This window comes from Pangasianodon hypophthalmus, chromosome 24 (genome assembly GCF_027358585.1).
Source record: "Pangasianodon hypophthalmus isolate fPanHyp1 chromosome 24, fPanHyp1.pri, whole genome shotgun sequence".
In the NCBI taxonomy this organism is placed as follows: domain Eukaryota; kingdom Metazoa; phylum Chordata; class Actinopteri; order Siluriformes; family Pangasiidae; genus Pangasianodon; species Pangasianodon hypophthalmus.
The window spans coordinates 16903712-16922088 of record NC_069733.1 but is presented as its reverse complement, the minus strand read 5'-3'; the positions used below and the strand labels follow the sequence as shown (position 1 = coordinate 16922088).

The 18377-nt window shown below is 37.2% G+C and overlaps 1 protein-coding gene across 2 annotated transcripts in view; it reads right to left on the bottom strand.

Annotated features, from left to right (window-relative positions):
• Positions 1-5165: 5165 nt before the first annotated feature.
• The window catches only part of kremen1 (kringle containing transmembrane protein 1), a 63918-nt gene continuing 50706 nt past the window's right edge, over positions 5166-18377 (bottom strand). The window contains exons 5-10 of one of the 2 annotated variants that reach the window (XM_053228996.1): positions 17857-18010; positions 16560-16669; positions 16181-16403; positions 12714-12911; positions 12086-12170; positions 5166-11591 (exon numbers count right to left, since the gene is read on the bottom strand). In XM_053228996.1, coding sequence (XP_053084971.1) covers positions 11435-11591; positions 12086-12170; positions 12714-12911; positions 16181-16403; positions 16560-16669; positions 17857-18010 — 927 coding nt within the window. In that variant the 3' untranslated portion in view covers positions 5166-11434. Of the gene's footprint in view, positions 11592-12085; positions 12171-12671; positions 12912-16180; positions 16404-16559; positions 16670-17856; positions 18011-18377 lie in introns of both variants that reach the window. The other variant, XM_053228995.1, reaches the window with a different exon arrangement.

The window sequence follows — 18377 nt, the reverse complement described above, 5'->3', positions numbered from 1 at the left end:
ATAAGACAAACAACATAGTTTTTAAAATACAGGAGAAATCAAAATGTCCTAAATATTATAATGTATGTACAATAAATGCAATTAATCAATAACATTCTAGAACTTATTTCATAATATCTCCTTATATATATATATATATATATATATATATATATATATATATATATATATATATATATATATATATATATATATATACACACACATACAAAATAAAATTTCAGCTCATTAATGAAGGTAAACAAACAGGAATATCCTTTACAAAGTTGTGTTTTATGTATAAATAGCTTGACTAAGATTACAACTACTCATGTATTCAGTTCAAATGCAATTCTTAATAACTTGAAGGTGCATACATTATCTGTAGACAGATTTTTTGTACTGTTTTTCTTAAAAAATAATTCAAAATGTACATGCCATTTGTTAATCCAGAAATGAGCTAGACATTATGGTGAGTGAAAACCTTGAATGTCATATTGGTTTGCTTCACAATGCCCTTATATAAAATAAAAAAAAAAAAAAAAAAAAAAGAGACAAAGAATACTGTATATCCTTAAAAAAAAAAAAAACACACATACATCATATAGGTTACTGTACAGTTGTGAGCTTTTACATTTTGGTCATGCGTCCTAAATAGTGTCCAATTCTCTGTTCCCTACATACGTCAATGTGTATTTAGCATTTAGGATATATTCTAGGATGTGCTGTTTGGACATTAAACTGATGCGCTGCATTGTGGGATTTTATAATTACATAAATACACACTCTCTTTGCAGACTATATAATGATAAAACACCCAAAATAATGTACTATAGTGTAGTGCATACAGTGTGGTCTAGGATATAATGATAGAGCTGAATATTGAGAAATCCCAGAATGCACCACAATAAGTTAGTGTCTAAATGAAACACTCTACAAATATGAAAACAGTGTTATTCATACAAATAAGTAAATGTTGCAGCAACGTTGCAGGAACATTTATTACCAATGCACAGACAACGTGAAAGAACAAATGTTCAAGGAATCAAAAGTTCATTTAGGGGATCCTTCAGGGAATGCTACACCTATTGCAGTGCATTATGGGATTTCATAAATGTACTGGATATTCTGTACTATAATACAAAATGACAAAATTGTGCCCTACATTGTAACGTTCAGAACAATGTTCTGCTGACCTAAAAGTGTTAGTTGTTTATGTATCTTTTCTCTAAAATCATTTTCCATTAAAAGGTTTTAACTTGAATGGACTAACTTACACACCAGACTTTCTCACTTATTCATTCATATTCATCTGAACCCCTATCTGATTTATCTTAATGTGTGTTTTGTCCCCTTGTAGTTACAAAGCCACACAGTCTGCAGTCTCTTTTTTCATGTTCTGTTCCCACACTGAAGAGAGCTCTGAAAGGCCAGCGAGTCCTTCACACTCCTGAACCTTTAGTGTAATGTAGTGAAGAATATGAGATGAAGATGGCCCCCTCAGTGTGAGACGGCCGAGTCAGGGAGGTCTCATAGTCTCGGGTTTCAGCCTAACAAAGGCTTCAGCTGGAGCGGATTCGGTGTGAAAGGACTTTAAACCCGAGGGAAGGGTGTTGTTTCACACACTGTGATTCTCTTCTCCTCAGGAGGATCAGGTCTCATCAGGACCACAAACGCTGCCATTCAGCTGAAACCGAAACTGGACCTGCGTGCAGAGATTGGTTCCCTCATTAAGGGCTTTTTGAACACAACCGGAGAGTGATATAATGGCACTGGAACCTACAGCAAAGAGAACCATACTCTGCACATGTCAGTGGTTTTACACCTGATTAAATTAAACCAGCTAAAAAATGATCCGCTTACCACAAATGAACCTAACCAGCTAAAACGGCTTTAGTGTCTGAAGTTTTGTACTTAAGGCTAATGTAGCTACCAAGTAAGAGAAGCTTATAGCCTCCAGTTTAGCTCTGTGTGTGTATTATAAACTGCATGTCTCAATCATCACACACTCGCAATGCCTCATTCGGCTTTGTCAAATTGTTTAGATGTGCTGATGTGGTTTGTGATGTGGTTTCTGCTGTATGAAAGACTGTCATCTATAAAAATGGACAAAAGTCAGAGACTTCACAAAGCTACAAACAGTTGAAGCTGAATCACTTTCTTCCTCAGCACAGAGTTCGGTGTCACTCTACTCCAGCATCAGACTCAGGAAGGAGGCGTGGCCTAAAGGTCCAAGTTAAAATTCTACATACATTCCAGTTTCACTTGTATATTTAATTTTTATACAAACAGTTGTGAAAGTTTACATACACTGTCTTTTGAGGTGAATGTGTGAATCAAGAGAAACCAGCTTCCTTTGGGATGTTAGCAACTTTAGGTTTAGTTTCCAGCTCCAGTGCAAAACTAAAATAAATATATAAAAACTTTGGACTACTTTGGACTAAAGATTGACTGCTTTAACAGCTCTGTGCTTGGACTAGATGCTGCGTCACCTGTAAAGATGAAAGAAGAAAAGATATAAGAATAAAAAAAGAAAAACTGGGGTAAGACAGAATTTACAAAGCAAACGAACAAGCAAACCAACAAACAAACAAACAAACAAAAAAAACCCAGAATGCAATGTTGATTCAAATTATTTAAAAAACAATTAATTATTTTCACAGTTTCATTTTAAATAACCCAAAAAGAATATTATAAATAATTAATAAGAATAGCAAACAATCCAATAAATAAATGCAATAACAAAAGCAAATATAAATAAATAAATAAATAAGGTGGGTTTGTTTAAAGTAAGAGGTGAGAACTAACCTGTGGTCAGTGAGTTATGCTTAATTTAGTATTTTTCCTGCAGAGGCTCTTCATTGGTCCCTTAAATGATTTAAATCCTTAAATCCTGCTATCAGTAGGGGGCACTACAGGATTCATCATTATCAAACAAAAGCTCCAGCTAAAGTTAGACCAGCTCTGTGGGACAGGCAGCATCATTCATAAAACTTCCTTCTGTATCCATCTCCACAAATCATTAGTAAATGTTTAAAACTTGTAAAATCTAACTCAGCCAGCAGCACTGAATCCTGATGTCTGTCTATCACTGTTGCATATTAAAGACATTTCTGTTTCAGCTGACAGACTGCACTAATGTCAGCCTGGTTTTATTTATCACATGCAGAAATGGTGGTATTTAAATACTTCTAGAGATGCTTGAGTAAATAAATGTATGACACAGATATAGTAAACAAGAGATAAAAAGCCAAAGTAGATAAAAAACTAGAAGAGTGTAATACAGAAACATCAGTACATGCAATATGATTAAAATACACACGGGCAGAAAATCCCAGGAGATCAGCAGTTTGTGAGCTACTCAAACCAGCCCATCTGTCACAGTCCAAGTCCCTGAGATTACATTTTCTCCATTCCCATGTTTGATGTGATTATTAACTGAAGCTCATGACCTGTATCTGCATGATGTTATCCGTTGTGCTGCTGCCACGTGATTGGCTGATTGGATAATTGTTGGATGATATGCTGTGGAACCTTGGACATCTTCGCCTCATCACTGCAGAGTTCATCTGAGGTCAGAGGGAAACGTGTACTGAATTATTTGATTTTACAAGTAGTGCTAACCTTTTTGGTTTTTGGTGTTTAAGGTTGACTTCATCACACTGGGCTGGACAGGCTAATTATCATACCAGGAATTCAGCATACACAGCATACACACCCACAATCATGTGTGTGTTTGTGTGAAACTCACCTTACACTGTGTTTGTGTTTGTGTCCACGTGTGAGCTGATGAGCTGATGGACTGGACTGGCTGCGAGGAAAGAAATATCTCACACATGACACATCAATACACTCTTTGTTTGGACAGTCACGCTGTGGCTGCGAGTCATTTCACAAGCATTCAGGAATACACGAGTTCACAAATCACTTTCTGCCCACCCACACCCACACCCATAGCCACAACCACACCCACAAACACTCACACCCACACAAACAAACCAACCTGTACTGATGTACTTGTGCTTATCAAACATTTTATAATACGAGTATAAAAACCCGATTCATTCCCAGCAAAAAAGGCGTGGCCTCTATATCTGTCAATAACTGTGAAAGAGGTGTGGCCTATACATCTGTCAGCCCCAATGAAGCAGCTGTGGCCTTGCATCTGTTTCATACAGTGAAGGAGGTGTGGCCTCTCTATGTGTCAATCCTAGTGATGGCGGCGTGTCCTCTGTACCTGTCAGTCTTAGTGAAGGAGGTGTGGCTTATATGTCTGTAAGTACCAGTGAAGTAGGCGTGGTTTTGCATGTGTCCCGTACAGAAAAGGAGGTGTGGCATCTGTACATGGCAGTCCTAGTAAAAGAGGCGTGGCCTTGCAGCTATCTCATACAAGTAATCTGTATGTGAGAAACACCATGGTATCAATAAAAGTGCATTCATGCAGTCTCACACACACACACACACACACACACACATACACACACACACAGAGTTCTCACACATCACACAGAGTTCTAATTACCATGTCCCCGATACGCTTCAATACATTTCTTTGTAGGAGCCATGACTTTTGTCCCCACAGTGTCTTTAGTCCCCATGAGGTAGGTGTGTGAACATGATTCAGCCCCATGAACTGATGAATATGAACACACACACACACACACACACACACACACCAAATAGTATCTTATAGCACGTTTGTCCTTTCGACATGGGAAGGTGAACACAAGGTATGCGGTAAATTGTAAGAATACTGTTGCTAGGCAACTAGGAAGTATGGACCCTGTGCATAAACTAGCTACTGACCGAGGATAAAGATTTCACTAGTCAGAACATAATTTAACTCTTTTATACGGACAACATTAAGGAAGCAGTGACAATGAACATGAGACAAAGCCATTGGGAATAGCAACATTTCCCTCAGAGCTGTCAGATTTATTAAAATACACAAAAAATATCCTAAATATTCATTATTTTATTATATACCCTAAATACCCAAGAGATAATTATGGCAACTAGCCTTTAATTGCACATCTAAAATGTCTAGAAAATCAACTAACCCCCTAATCTCCCAGCTTATTACTTAGATATTCATCTTAAAGTATATTGTTCAGTAATTACTCAGTAATTACAGAGAAATTAAGAGCACTAGTTTGTAGTTATGAGAGTAATGTAAATCTTTAAGATGTCAAAAACTTGTGAAGTACTCTGAGATTCATTAAACATCCTGTACATGACAATGGATTTCTACAGAACTAATAGAGTGAATTTTACTCCACCACTTTTTAAAGGTGTGTCACCATTTGTGCTCGTAATGATGAAAGATGAAACACTCTCAGCATCTTCCTGGAACTTTTTGAAAAACGAGTATTAACTCTATCTTTCCTCATCGCTGGGGTGGTATCTTTATCTTTTGTACCTTTCAGATGCATTTGCACCTGGAAATATAACATAATTGGTACATAATTGGACCATAATTAAATTTTACAGCTTTTTAAAGCTTTGAAGGTTGATTACATGAACCTTTCTAGGTACAAGATTCACACTAAAGATACAAAGAAGCACCCTTGAGGGTAGCACCACAGCGACCAGGAACAGTGCAGCCTAGTACCCTTTTTTTCAGAGAGCATATCACAAAAGCACCTAATCCCAACAAATGCATGCACTTTATATTCCCGCCTGAACAATAAAACTCTCTCCTGAAGGACACGCTGTACTTTGCATTTTAAATCTCTCTCCATTTTCATTAATAAATTCTGGACACAGAGGACAAACCAGAGCTGACAGACGCTTATAAGAAACATGCATATTTATTTGGCAGTCAGAACACATTAAATAAAAACTAGAAACGTACTTCACTTATACAAAAGATAGATTATGTCCCATTTTAAAGTCCAAAATAACTTACTGTATAAATTAAAATCTCACTATTTACAATTGAACGACAATGACATTTCCCCCCCATGTCCCTGAAAGTTCCGGATCTGCTGCATGGGAGTGTTGTGTTGTGATGAAGCAGAGGAAGCTGTGTGGAGGCAGGATGGTGCAGGATGTTATCGTCCGGCGTTAATGTGACCTTGATGAATTGGAGCTGTCACTTCTGGTTTTCGGGTTGACGTCGTTAGTGTGTGTTCCCCTCTCTCTCTCTCTCTCTCTCTCTCTCTCTCTCTGAGTTTTTGTATGCATGAGTTTCTCCATGACTCGGATTTATTCATGCGGTAATTATGACAGGCGGGACTGCGGCGTTTGCTCGTCTGGGAGATCTGAGCAGGAAGAGCGAGTCCTTTACTGGAAGTCTGAGGACACACACAAGGCCCTTTTTCATCTCGCTATTCACTATTATGGTCTGGGCTATCACGCTCCCTGCTTCCCCAGGACGATTAAAATGGAACAGTCACACGACGGGGTCTTATCTTTAGAAAAACTGGAGCAAACAAAGCTGAAAAGAATGTAAAGTTTGAGGTCAAAAATTACAAGTACTCAATTAGTCACAGATGCAACGTTGGCAGGAGTAATCCCACAGAAAGAAAAATCCCACAGAGTCGGAGCACTGAAAAAGTAACACGTAAAATAAGTGCTGCACAAATCTAAACATCATCATGTTAAGTGTTTCATCCATGTAGAGTGTTCTAGGTATGTGCTGATAAGTGATGAGAAATTATTAGATTTTTGTTTAACCTGAGATAAATGTCTTAAATTTTGGACAAATCAACTATGCTCATTACGAAGTCTTTGTTTTCAAGTGCACAGCTAATGTTGGCTACTTAACTGACCTAATGCTAGGTAGATTTTAGCCAGTTCTTTAGCCAGCTGTAGTGATATGAAAATGTACTATCAGCACACACCTAGTTCTCTTAGAAAAATGAAAAATAAATTACAGTACAGTTTCAGTTGGAAGACAATTCCTTACAAATTAAAGCATATCCAAAAATGCAATGTTGCTAGAAGTAAACAGAACATTCACACACCGAACCGAACACATCCACATCCGAGATCAGACGGGATCAGGCATTTTCAGAGAGGTATAGTCGTAAGTGTATTGAGAATTTTCAGTGCACAAAGTGCTGCATTATGGAACAGTTCAACCAAAAAAGAAAACAAATGCACAGTGTCTCTCTTCTGTCGAAAATGTTGGCTGAATTTGAGAAGCAAACTTCAGACAATAAACATGTCTAACCATTAAATGTTGCAAAACAGATTACATGTGGTGTAAATGTACAACTGTGTACATTTAAATTTTTGTCACTGACTTGTTCCTTTAACATAAATTCGTCCATTGAGTATACAATTAAAGCGTCATGATTATTTCCTGTGTTTCTGGTGAAATCTGAACTTTTCAGATTCTGAGCACAACTAAGTAAAGGAAGGGATTACATCAATATGACAACATCATGAAAATGCCTTTACAATACAATTTGTATTGAAAAAAAAAGTGATTTTACTGTATCATCCACCTCATTACACAACTACTGATATGGAAAAGTCTGAAATTTTCCACACACCTTGTTTTATGTATAAATGTATCTGAAATTATACTGGGAATATGGTGGGAATATCCACAATGCATGGCAAAAACTGTCCAAACAATGGTACACATTACCCATAATGCACTACAGTAGGGAATAGGGAGACACAAGGACAGTGTTGTGAAATATGAATCAGGAGAAACATCGTGCTAGTCCTACTTTTTTAGTCAGGAAAATTCCATGCCAATGAAGCTAATTCTATAGTCAACCACTGCTCTGTAAGACGATGCTGGGAAAAGTCTTATTTATTTATTTATTTTTTAACAAAAGTGTTATGACTTTCCTTTCACTTTTATATTTCAGTGTCCCATGTTTAAGTGTCTACTGTTTTAAAATAGTGTGATATCCTACACAGATTTATTATTTTGTACATTTATTGCTCTGATTTACATATTTTCTTCTTTAACGCTGTAGCGTATGGTTAGGGTTATGGTTAGGGTATTAAAGATGGAAATGTAACCTGCAGCCTGTGTGTGGCTGCTAACTGAAGTGCGATTTGCGATTTATATAAGGGCTTTATGCTCAGGTGTTTAGTTTTAAGTATGCACTGTAGTCCAACTTCAGCCTCAGTACTATATAAAGTACTATATTCAAGTACATTTAAGTGCATTGAACTATTGATAGCTTTCTGGAATATTTTCATGATCATGATCATGAAATGTTCATGTTCATGTTGGCTATGTTTGGACGTAGCCAAGTCCCATAAATGGGAACGCTACATTGTGGCTTAGCTAGGTTGCTAGCAGAGACGCCCAAAATGGGCAGCTGCAGTGATAACAGCTCTTAAAAATAATGAATCACAATAAAACAAAAATAATATGCCAATTTGTAACAATTCACACAACTTATGCTAGGTTTAGGGGCGGAGTTAGTGTTTGTACCTTATCTTGGGACTTAATTTGTATGAAATCAAACCACACTCGTTCTACTTCAGGCAAATTTACACAATATCAGGTTGGTCAGTGTTAATATTATTAGCATGTAAAAAAAACCCAACTCAAATTTCATAATGTTTTCTATCAAAGAGTCCTGATGTATCAGAATGACCAGGTTACGTAAAGTACATGCGGTAACATAACTTAAATTTCTGTAGTGTTCACTTGTATCTGTAGCTTAATCTGAAGAAAAACGAAGCAGTTTTTGTTATAATTTCGAGCTCGGAATGTATAGAAATTGTTATAAAGTTTACTATTTATTGTTGGTGGAGTTAAAACACATTATAGAATTCGTGCTATAAATATTACTATCTTTGCGCACTGTTGGATTTAAGCTATCCAAACTATTCGGTTTACAGGAAAATAAATAATTGAAATAGCGTTCAGCACAACAACACTGCTTACAAAATGTCAGTACCCTCAACTCACAATGGCAGAAACCACATTTTGTGACATTATTTAGTACAGTAGTATGCGGTTTTGAATGCAGTCATGACTGCTTTGCTGTCGTTCTTTCACCCTGTTGCTCATTTTCAGAATATTTATCATGACTAGACAGAATTTTGTGTCGTGACCCCGACACTCCGGGTGGCAGCACTGTAGTTAACACAAGAACAACAGCACTGATTCTAATAAATCTGAAGAATGTGAGAAGCGCTGTAACGTCAGAGAGCCTGCAGAAGAGAAGGAGGAGGAGGAGGAGGAGAAAGAGAGAATTGTTTTGGAAGAATGCGCCGCTTTTCATCGCTCCTACACACAAGCTCTTAGCGGCGACTCAGTGAAGTGACAAAGCTGAAAACACTTGGTCAAAAATGAAATTTATACAATGTCCCTGTTTATCCCAAATGTAGTCGATTAGCCAAGATGTGTGTGCTGTCTTAAGTTCTTTAGTTTTGCACTGCAGCTACAAGACTTTCGCCAAACACCGAACACTGAAGCTAGTTAATGACAGGCTAATCATTTATACAGCTAGCATATAGCTAAGCAGTCTTTTCTGGAAATGAGACAAAAATGTCTGGAATGTCAACATTTACCTCAGATATTTTGGTAAATTCCCAAGAAAAGTCTCAATATTACTAAAATTACACTAATTAGCATCAACCGCTAATTCTGAAGGTCCACACCGAGAACTGTAAACATCGTGTCACAACTTGTAGCTGTCAGAAATGTCACGGTAAGACAAGCATGTGATATGTTCACTGTTTAAGTGGTTATATTTATGGGACACTGTTGCTAGGCAACTGGGAAATGCACACCATATAAGCCATACAAGCCTATAAGTCATTTTAAAGGTGTAATGACAATGAAAATGAGACACAAATGTCTCATTTATCTCACTGAATATCACCATTGACCTCAGATATGTTGATAAATTACTAAGAAAAGACTATGTATAACAAAAATGACAGTGTAATGTCGCTTAGCAACAACCGCTAACCAAACATTCGTGAGTTCGGAAGTTCAATACCATGTGTCACAAGTCGTGAACTCAGAGCTGTCAGAACATTTCAACATTTCATAACAACTACGCTCAAAACTACCAGTTTAGCATACCGGTTGTGCAAGTTAATCTCTGGCCAAGTGATATAATTTGTACATTAATAAAATCAGTAAAACACATGATATGTTCTATATGTTCATGTTGTGAGAACACTGTTGCTAGGCAACTTGGAAATATGCACAACAAGCGTAGAAGCTAGCTAGCGACTGAGGCTAATCATTTATCTATCTGGCATATAGTCATAGTCTTTTATAGAGGTAACGTAAAAGTGTAATGGCAGTGAAAATGAGACAAAAATGTTGGGAATAACAACTTTTGCCTCAGATGTGTTGATAAATTTCTAGGAAAAGTCTAAATTTACAGTGCAATGTCACTCAGCATCAACCGCTAACCAAACGTCTATAGGATCTTTAGTTCCATACAGAGTAATGTAAACTTCTGTAGACTGTTTTCAGCATCGTGATGTTCTTTTGACACATCCATTTTTTACAGATAACCATTTGTCATAAAGTGTCAAAAACCACATAAACACGTGCTTGAGACGCTGATGCTAAACTAGCATTAACCTCGTAGCTCCAGTGCAAAAACTAAAGAAGCAAACTTCAGGCAACAAACATGTCTTGGCTGATCGACTGCATTCATGGTAATGGGAAACTTGTGTATCTTTCATCTCTGTGCCTTTAAAGACAGCTCTGTGGGAAGTAAAGAAAAAAAATTGTACACACAAATAGTTTTCCAACCCTTAAGGCACTTACAGACACCAGACACACAAAAAAAAACACAAAGATGAAAAACCCACAACAAATGAAGAAAAAAAAATACTGAAAAGCTGTTTACAGAGGTCCAGAAGGAACGTGGAATGCCAGTTTGTTTGGAGCACGGCCCGAGCTGTAGTGATGGCAGATTTACACACACACACACACACACACACACACACACACACACACACACACACACTCTTTTGTTTGCTGCTGTATTATTTGCCGGATCACGATCCTGTTCGTCCTCCGCTGGAGAAAGTGTAATCCTGTTCCAAACAAGAGGTGACCTACATAAAGCGTGAGGCGAAAATGGACTGAAACGGAATCTCGTTTTGGTGTGGTAGAAAAGGCTGATTGTCTGCATTGGCGTTAAGACAGTTACGCGAGCCGCTCCATGTTACAGTACATTCTGTCTTTTTTCTTTAACAAGAGATTCTTATCTGAACTCCTCGTCTGTCAGCGACTGCCAGAATCTGTGCACCTGAAAACCTGCTGGAAGAAATCCAGAACTCCTCAGGCCGTATTGACATGTGAGTGAGGCTTTGTCATGGTCCTGTGGAAGCCACGCCCCCTAACATGGCACCATCTGATTGGCTGTCTGTTGATGTCCAGTTCCTCATCAGGTGCTCCACTGTATTTGCTACCTGCTGTCCAGTAGAGATAGTGTGTGTGTGTGTGTGTGTGTGTGTGTGTGTGTGTGTGTGTGTGTGTGTGTGTATGTATGTGTGGTGGTTAGTTGCCCACCAGAGGGCTGAGGTCTCCGTGATGGTTTTTGAGCTTCTTTTTAAAGAGCGAGATGGTGGAGGGTCTGTAGAAGATAATCCACGGTTCTGAGGTGGTGCTCTGAGAGCACGAGTCTGAACTGCTCACTGAGGGAATGGTGGGAGATCTGAGAGAGAGAGAGAGAGAGAGAGAGAGAGAGAGAGAAAGAAAGAAAGAAAGAAAGAAAGAAAGAAAGAAAGAAAGTGGTGAATTGGCATGAGTAATTAGCAAAAGGAAAGACAGACAGACAGATAGATAGATAGAGTGAGACACAAGAAAGAAACAAAGAAAGAAAGAAAGAAATGTGATGGCATAAATTGGCATAAATACCAAAAGTTAAGAGATAGATAGATAGATAGATATAGAGTGAGTCACGTAAGGAAAAGAAAGAAAGAAAGAAAAAGAAAGAAAAAGAAAAACAATGTAAAGACTTAGTCATTAAGCGATAAAATAAATGTGTGTGAAACTCCTCACTCTCCTCACACACAGAACACACACTCCATTCTTCACTTAGCTGTATTTGCTAATGGCTGAATGTCTCACTTCAACTTTAATGTACATTTTACAATCCAAACGCATTACGACACAAGAAAAGAACAGTGTTCAATGCTCAGTACTTACTTTACTGTAACGTGAAGAACTAGTTTTGCCACCATGGCTATCACGGTTAGCGTTAGCAAGGCAGCCAGCGCATAGATGGTCCACACTGTAAACACAACACATTTATTACAGCAGATCCTTCTTTCTGTGTCAGAGATGTATATTGTAATAAAAAAATAATACAAACAGTTAGCTCTATACTAATCCAATTTGTTTATTCCACCTACCACAAATGTGTAAACGGAAATGTGAATGCATTTATTTATTTATTTATTTTTTGACTGAATTGAATAGAAATAATAAAAATGTATATATATATATATATATATATATATATATTTATATATATATATATATATTTATATTGTGAGTTGAGTTTATTAGCTATACTGTTACTTATAAACTGACAACTTAGCATAAAATACATGGAATTTTAATATCATAATAACAAAAATGCTATAAAATTTCAGAAATTTAACATTTAAACTGCACGCTCAGCATTAATGCACAGAGAATGAAAGGAAACATTATTTACATGTGGCATCATAACACGCTATGAAAATGACATGTCACTGTGAAGCGCTGACAGAGAATTAGGTGTACATACTGGTGCTGTGTGCAGCGGTCCGGCCCCGGCCGAGCCACTGACCTGGCATTTCGTTTTCCGACTTTTTGGGACTGGACGTGATCAGATAGAGGATCTGAGATGATTTGTCGCTCTTGCTGGTGTTTGTTCTCTCAGTGATGCTGCCGGAATGTGGATCTATCGTACTGGTGGCCTCTTCGCCATCATCGTCATCACTGATAACGCCATCTTCAGCAGATCTGCCGCTCGGCCCTCTGTAAGCTGGAATGAAGAGGATCACGTTAACGAGGTTTACACGCACAACAAGCACTTCAGTGACAATTAGTCATTTAACTGTTTATCCAATTCTTGAGTCTTCAGTCTTAAACACAAAAACTACTACTCATTATGGAACAAACCAATGTATAAAATTCTACTTAAAATTCATAAAATAATTTATTTATCACAAAATGTGCCAATATCTTTAATGTCAATATCTTTAATGTCAATATCTTTACCACTTTGAGGTTTAAGAATACAGCAATCACACGTCACTCCATTTCTGTGTCTAAATCTTAAACTGTGTTCATACAACAACCTAAAGGCAAGGGTGCCAATACTTTAATCCCTATTTTAAAAAAAAACTTGAATGCACTCTGTCAGACAAAATTAAAATACAAAAGGCTGCAGCTCTTCTGTGGTTGTGCTGTTCTTTTAGACATATAGTGCACAGGGTACAGTCTACAATCCCATTATGCTACACCCTTTGTAGTGAACATACATAGTGAATAGGAAGCCCTTTTTAATCTACAGCATTTTGGAAGATCCCTTTATCCTGAGCGACCTACAGCACTGAAAGGTACATTTTACATTTATCTCATTTACACAGCTGTGCTGGGATTTGAAACACACGACCTTCCACATACCAGACCAATGCCTTAACCACTGCCAAAAACTGCCTTTAGCACTAATCTAAATATATACTCATTTCTGATTGGCTGGCAAAAGAAATATAAAGTCGAACTAAATGTACAATCACAGACTATAAAGAAAATAAGGCAGCTGTCCTAGAAAATAACCTTTTGACAATTTGACCAATCAGCGTTCTGCACCGTTTCTAGCTCCGCCCACATGTCCCTGTTTGGTTCTTTTGATATCCAGCAAGAAGGAATGCAAATGCAGGACATTTTTCTTCGTCTTCTTCATATTATTATTATTATTATTATTATTATTATTCTCATTTCATCTCTACTCCATCCTTCCAGCTTGACAAACACCCACACACACATGCGGTATTTGAGTATGCACTCGACTGTATGCGGTATTTAAATGGAGCGCTGCCTGAGGCGAAGTGAAAAAGCACTGTGGGTTTGTGGACTCGGCGAAGAACCAATTTATTTCTCTGACCTTTTCATTCAGGCTAAACATTTCCCGCTATTTCATGTTTCTTTCTTTCTTTCCTTCTACTCTGTCAGCCTGGCAAATAAATCATATGAAAACAGAAATATTGCACGATGGCTCTTTGGTTTGGCTCGTCCAGCAGAGGCACAACGTACTGGCTTCGTCTTTAACATCACCAACACTAATAAACACGGAGTGTGCTTGAGAACCTGAGTCTAAATACACAAAAGATCTCAAAGGGAATAATTTAACAATTCAGAAATGTGGTTACTTTTATCACAGTAGTAATTGCTGGTTATTTCATTAAATATACAATACTTTTATAAATACTGGCAGTAATTCTCATAGATCTCTAGTCAATTCTTTCATTCTTATAGTTTCACTAAGACTACTACTAATTTTTTATTTTAATTTTGAAAATCAGATGTGCAGTATAATCTCTATAGGGCCTTGATTTAGTTACAGTTTGTCCAAAAAGTCCATTTTTATCAACAAGTGCTAAAATGGCACAAAAAATAACATCTTACCAATTAAAATCTAACAGAAATTATAATATCAAATTGTTAAATTTGATAAATCTGGACAGGTGAGAGCTTTAATGCAAAATTCCAAATTTTATTTTTAAAAAATTCAAGAAAATATTATTTATTTTATAATAATCTGATTATTTAAAAAAGATGTATTATTAAATTATTTAAAAAAAATATATGTTTAATATACAGATTTATTCCACACCCATGGTAAATACTCATTTCTGATTGGCTGGCAGGAATCCATTAGTTTTTTCTCAAATATATATCGGGACACCAATAAAACAAATACATAGCGCAAATAGAAAAATGACAGAAATCATTGGTACAGAAATAATTATTTATAAGCTACAGTGTACGGAAAAGCAACAAGTACAAAGCAAGATAATGTCATCACAATGTTAACACTAATAGAACTGTATAGCTAGCAACAGTATAAAATATCAGAAAATAACAAACTTTGCTTCGCATTGTGGGACATAGTGAGTTTGTTGGCCTGCAGTAATGGCAGTGAGCTACCCGAACAAAGCCAATACTTTAATCTGTAGTAAAAATAGGATTGGAGAGAGAGAGAAAACTTTGCCATACATGCAACAAATATGTGGCTAAATTTTAAATTATGTTTATACGTTTATACAGTGACCCAAAATACATCAGAAAATACTGCACCTGTCTCATTCGTTAGTTTTCTGATATCAGGACAATTTGTGGGTCTTTATCTCTTACATAACATAATTTTTTATATGTTGATTGTTCTCAACTCAGAACAATCTTTTCAAACTCATTATTCAAAATCGAAACTGCAATCAAGGCACGGTTGTCCTAGCTTTATTGAGAGTGATCCATTTATTAAGGCTGTTGTGGTTCAGATGCAGAAGCCTGATAAACCTCAACAAAGCTAGATTAAATATTGATAAACTGCTACTCGTCCAATATCTGAGATGGAGGGAGTTCCTGAAATGGCCCAAGGTGCCATTAAAATATTTAATACCCAAAACTCCAGGTTCAAAACAAAACAAAACAAAACAAAACAAAAAAAAACTCTAGTTGGTAGAGGAACTTTTTGTCCTGTAATGTTTGCTCCAGTTCTCTCAGGATCGTTTTTTTTTCCATCTTGGAATCTGACAAACACTTTCACTGCAAGCTATGTGCACTGACTGAGTATTTTGTATTTTGTAGTTTCTCTCTCTTGCTCTTCCCTTCATCTATCTATCCGCAGGTAAATTTCTGGTGCGAAGCATCAGCAGCTGTTTGGTTTTATGTAAATGTGGAATGAAGGCAGAAAACACTAAAACGCACCTACTCATGCAAACATGGTTCCTCACAGAGCATCATACACTATCAGCCTCTGCCTCCGTTCATTTATCTATCCAATCACACAGGCATCTGTCCATCCATCTATCCATCCATCCACTCACCCACCCATCCATTCATCCATCCACCCACTACTCTTTCATATTTGTTTTAAACAGGATTGTAATCCTTACTCTGATAAACAATGGAGAATTCAATACTCATTATAATAAAAAAAGTTATACTGTGTTATAAAATCAGAAAAGTTCTGCCCATAAGAAAGACAGCATTTAATATAGATTTTCAACATAATATTGTGATCTGTACCTTCATAGATCATGGAGAACCCCTGGGCCTCGTTCGTCCTGTCTGAGTAGAAATACAGGATAACAAAGTCTGTGCTGATGTTAACAATTTCCCGCGGTGGGTTACGCCCATCGAACCTCGCCACCACCTGATTGGTGTAACCGTCCAGCAGCTCGACCATATCCGCCTGGTCCATGATGTTGAAGAAAGTGAAGTTAAAGAGGATGACTGATGCACCCGGGACCTGGAAAAGCAGACAATGAAGAGAACAGCAACTTAAAAAAATACAGCAGAACTGTCTCCAAGTAAACGTTCCTTGTATTTTTAAGTTAATGTTAAAAAATGGATCATATCCTTCAATAGAATGTTCTTGAAAATCTCAGAAGTAATTTTTTTTTACCTGGACAGTCCAGTAGCAGACACGGCCGGGTGCGTATTTATCTGGAAAGTCGGGTGAGTAGATTACAGCTGATTCAGCTGTGTAGTTTCCACCACATGCTCCCACTTTGGCTAAAAACACAAAGACATGGTCCATTTACATACCATTCCAACTGTAAAGTTTAAAAATGTGGATTTTTTGGAATAGTGCTGGAAAACTTAAATATTAGCTATTAAATTAAATATTACTCCATTGTCTATTTTGACCCTTGACGGTCATACAAACAGGTTTTACAGATAATGACACATCAGTAGCTTTTCCCTCATGACAGCTAGCTGTAGTATGTAATTAGCTAGGATGTTACTTTTATTCCAATATGGCAGATTTTCCATGATGTGACAAAAATCTAATTCTGAATGATCAGCAACACTTCTGTACCCACTGGCACATTTTAATTGCCCTAAAGTGTATGCTGAATTTTTTTTTGCATTTGCTTAAAAATAACATAAATTTAAACTAATCCCCTACAACAAACAACCTGGCTTTCGGCCTTTCCAGATCATCATTTCGAGTGTCTTGTATCTACACTGGATCCTGGTTAGATCTGATCCACACTTGTAGTCAAATCCTGTAGTCTCCGGTTAACCAGACTGAAATCCGAATACTGTGACGCGAAATTTGCAAACCAGCTCATTACGCTTAACCAGCAGCTTCCTGTAATGTTCGTCGTTCTCAGTTCTTAGGCAAAAGATGCTTACCGCCTTTAATTTCCTTAATCCTTTCATGTATGGTGTTCACAATCGTAAACCGTTCATTTAAGGAAATATGTAAGACGTAAATCACCTCCAAACCATTGATATATACCATGAACCTTGATGATTATTACTCCATCAAGTGTTGCTCCTCCCAATCCAACATGGCTGACGGAGACAGATGCAGCATATCTCTAAACTTTCTACACAAAAAGGTCTAATCAAGTAGAAAAAAACTGTCTTTAAGAAACATTAACTTCTGTTTTGTTTTGAAAAAAATTACTTTTTTTTAATAAGAATAAAAATAAACTGCACAACTGCTGTGTTTGTTTTTAAAAAAAAGTATTTTCAATAATTTTGGACTTAAAATGTTGCAGCTGTTTTTCAACAGTAATATCCCATTTTATCCCATTTTACTCCTCCAATGTTGTTTAATCTCTACTAAGTGCAGTTGCTTCTTTTTTTTTTAAAGAAAAAGTCAAAAGTTTGAATTTGCAGCTGCATTATTTTGATCCAGGCCTGTCCACAGCTCAGGATTAAACCCGACGCGACCCGACTGTACTCACTGTCAAAGACGATGACGTGTCCGTCTCCTCCGCATGGCTGCTGCTGGTCCCCGAAGCACCCGTGACTACACTCCAAACTGGGGGCGTCACCATGGAGATGGTAGTCAAGCTCGTTGCCGCAGAAACAGGCATAGCCCGCCTCCATTCCAGCAAGCTGGGAAAAACACGGGGTTGATGACATCACACTTAGAACGACAAATATAATAATGGCTTTGTGTTACTCAGCTACTGGAAAGACTTCCTAAGAAAGTCTGGGTGCTTTACCAAGATCTGCTTTTATTCCGTCAGTTATCGGACAGTGATATTTTTAAATAAAACCCCATTATTCTGTAGTAATATAAATCCAGAATGGTGAGGTCTGATTGGCTGAAAGCAATAGGGATTTGTGCAGAAAGTGGTCAAAGTGACTCTCTTTAAAACATGTCCACTTTAAAACAATATTCTACCAGTTTCCCTCATGTGTAAATGAAACCCCAAACCACAATAAAGCACCTTGATATGAGAAAATAATCAACGACACA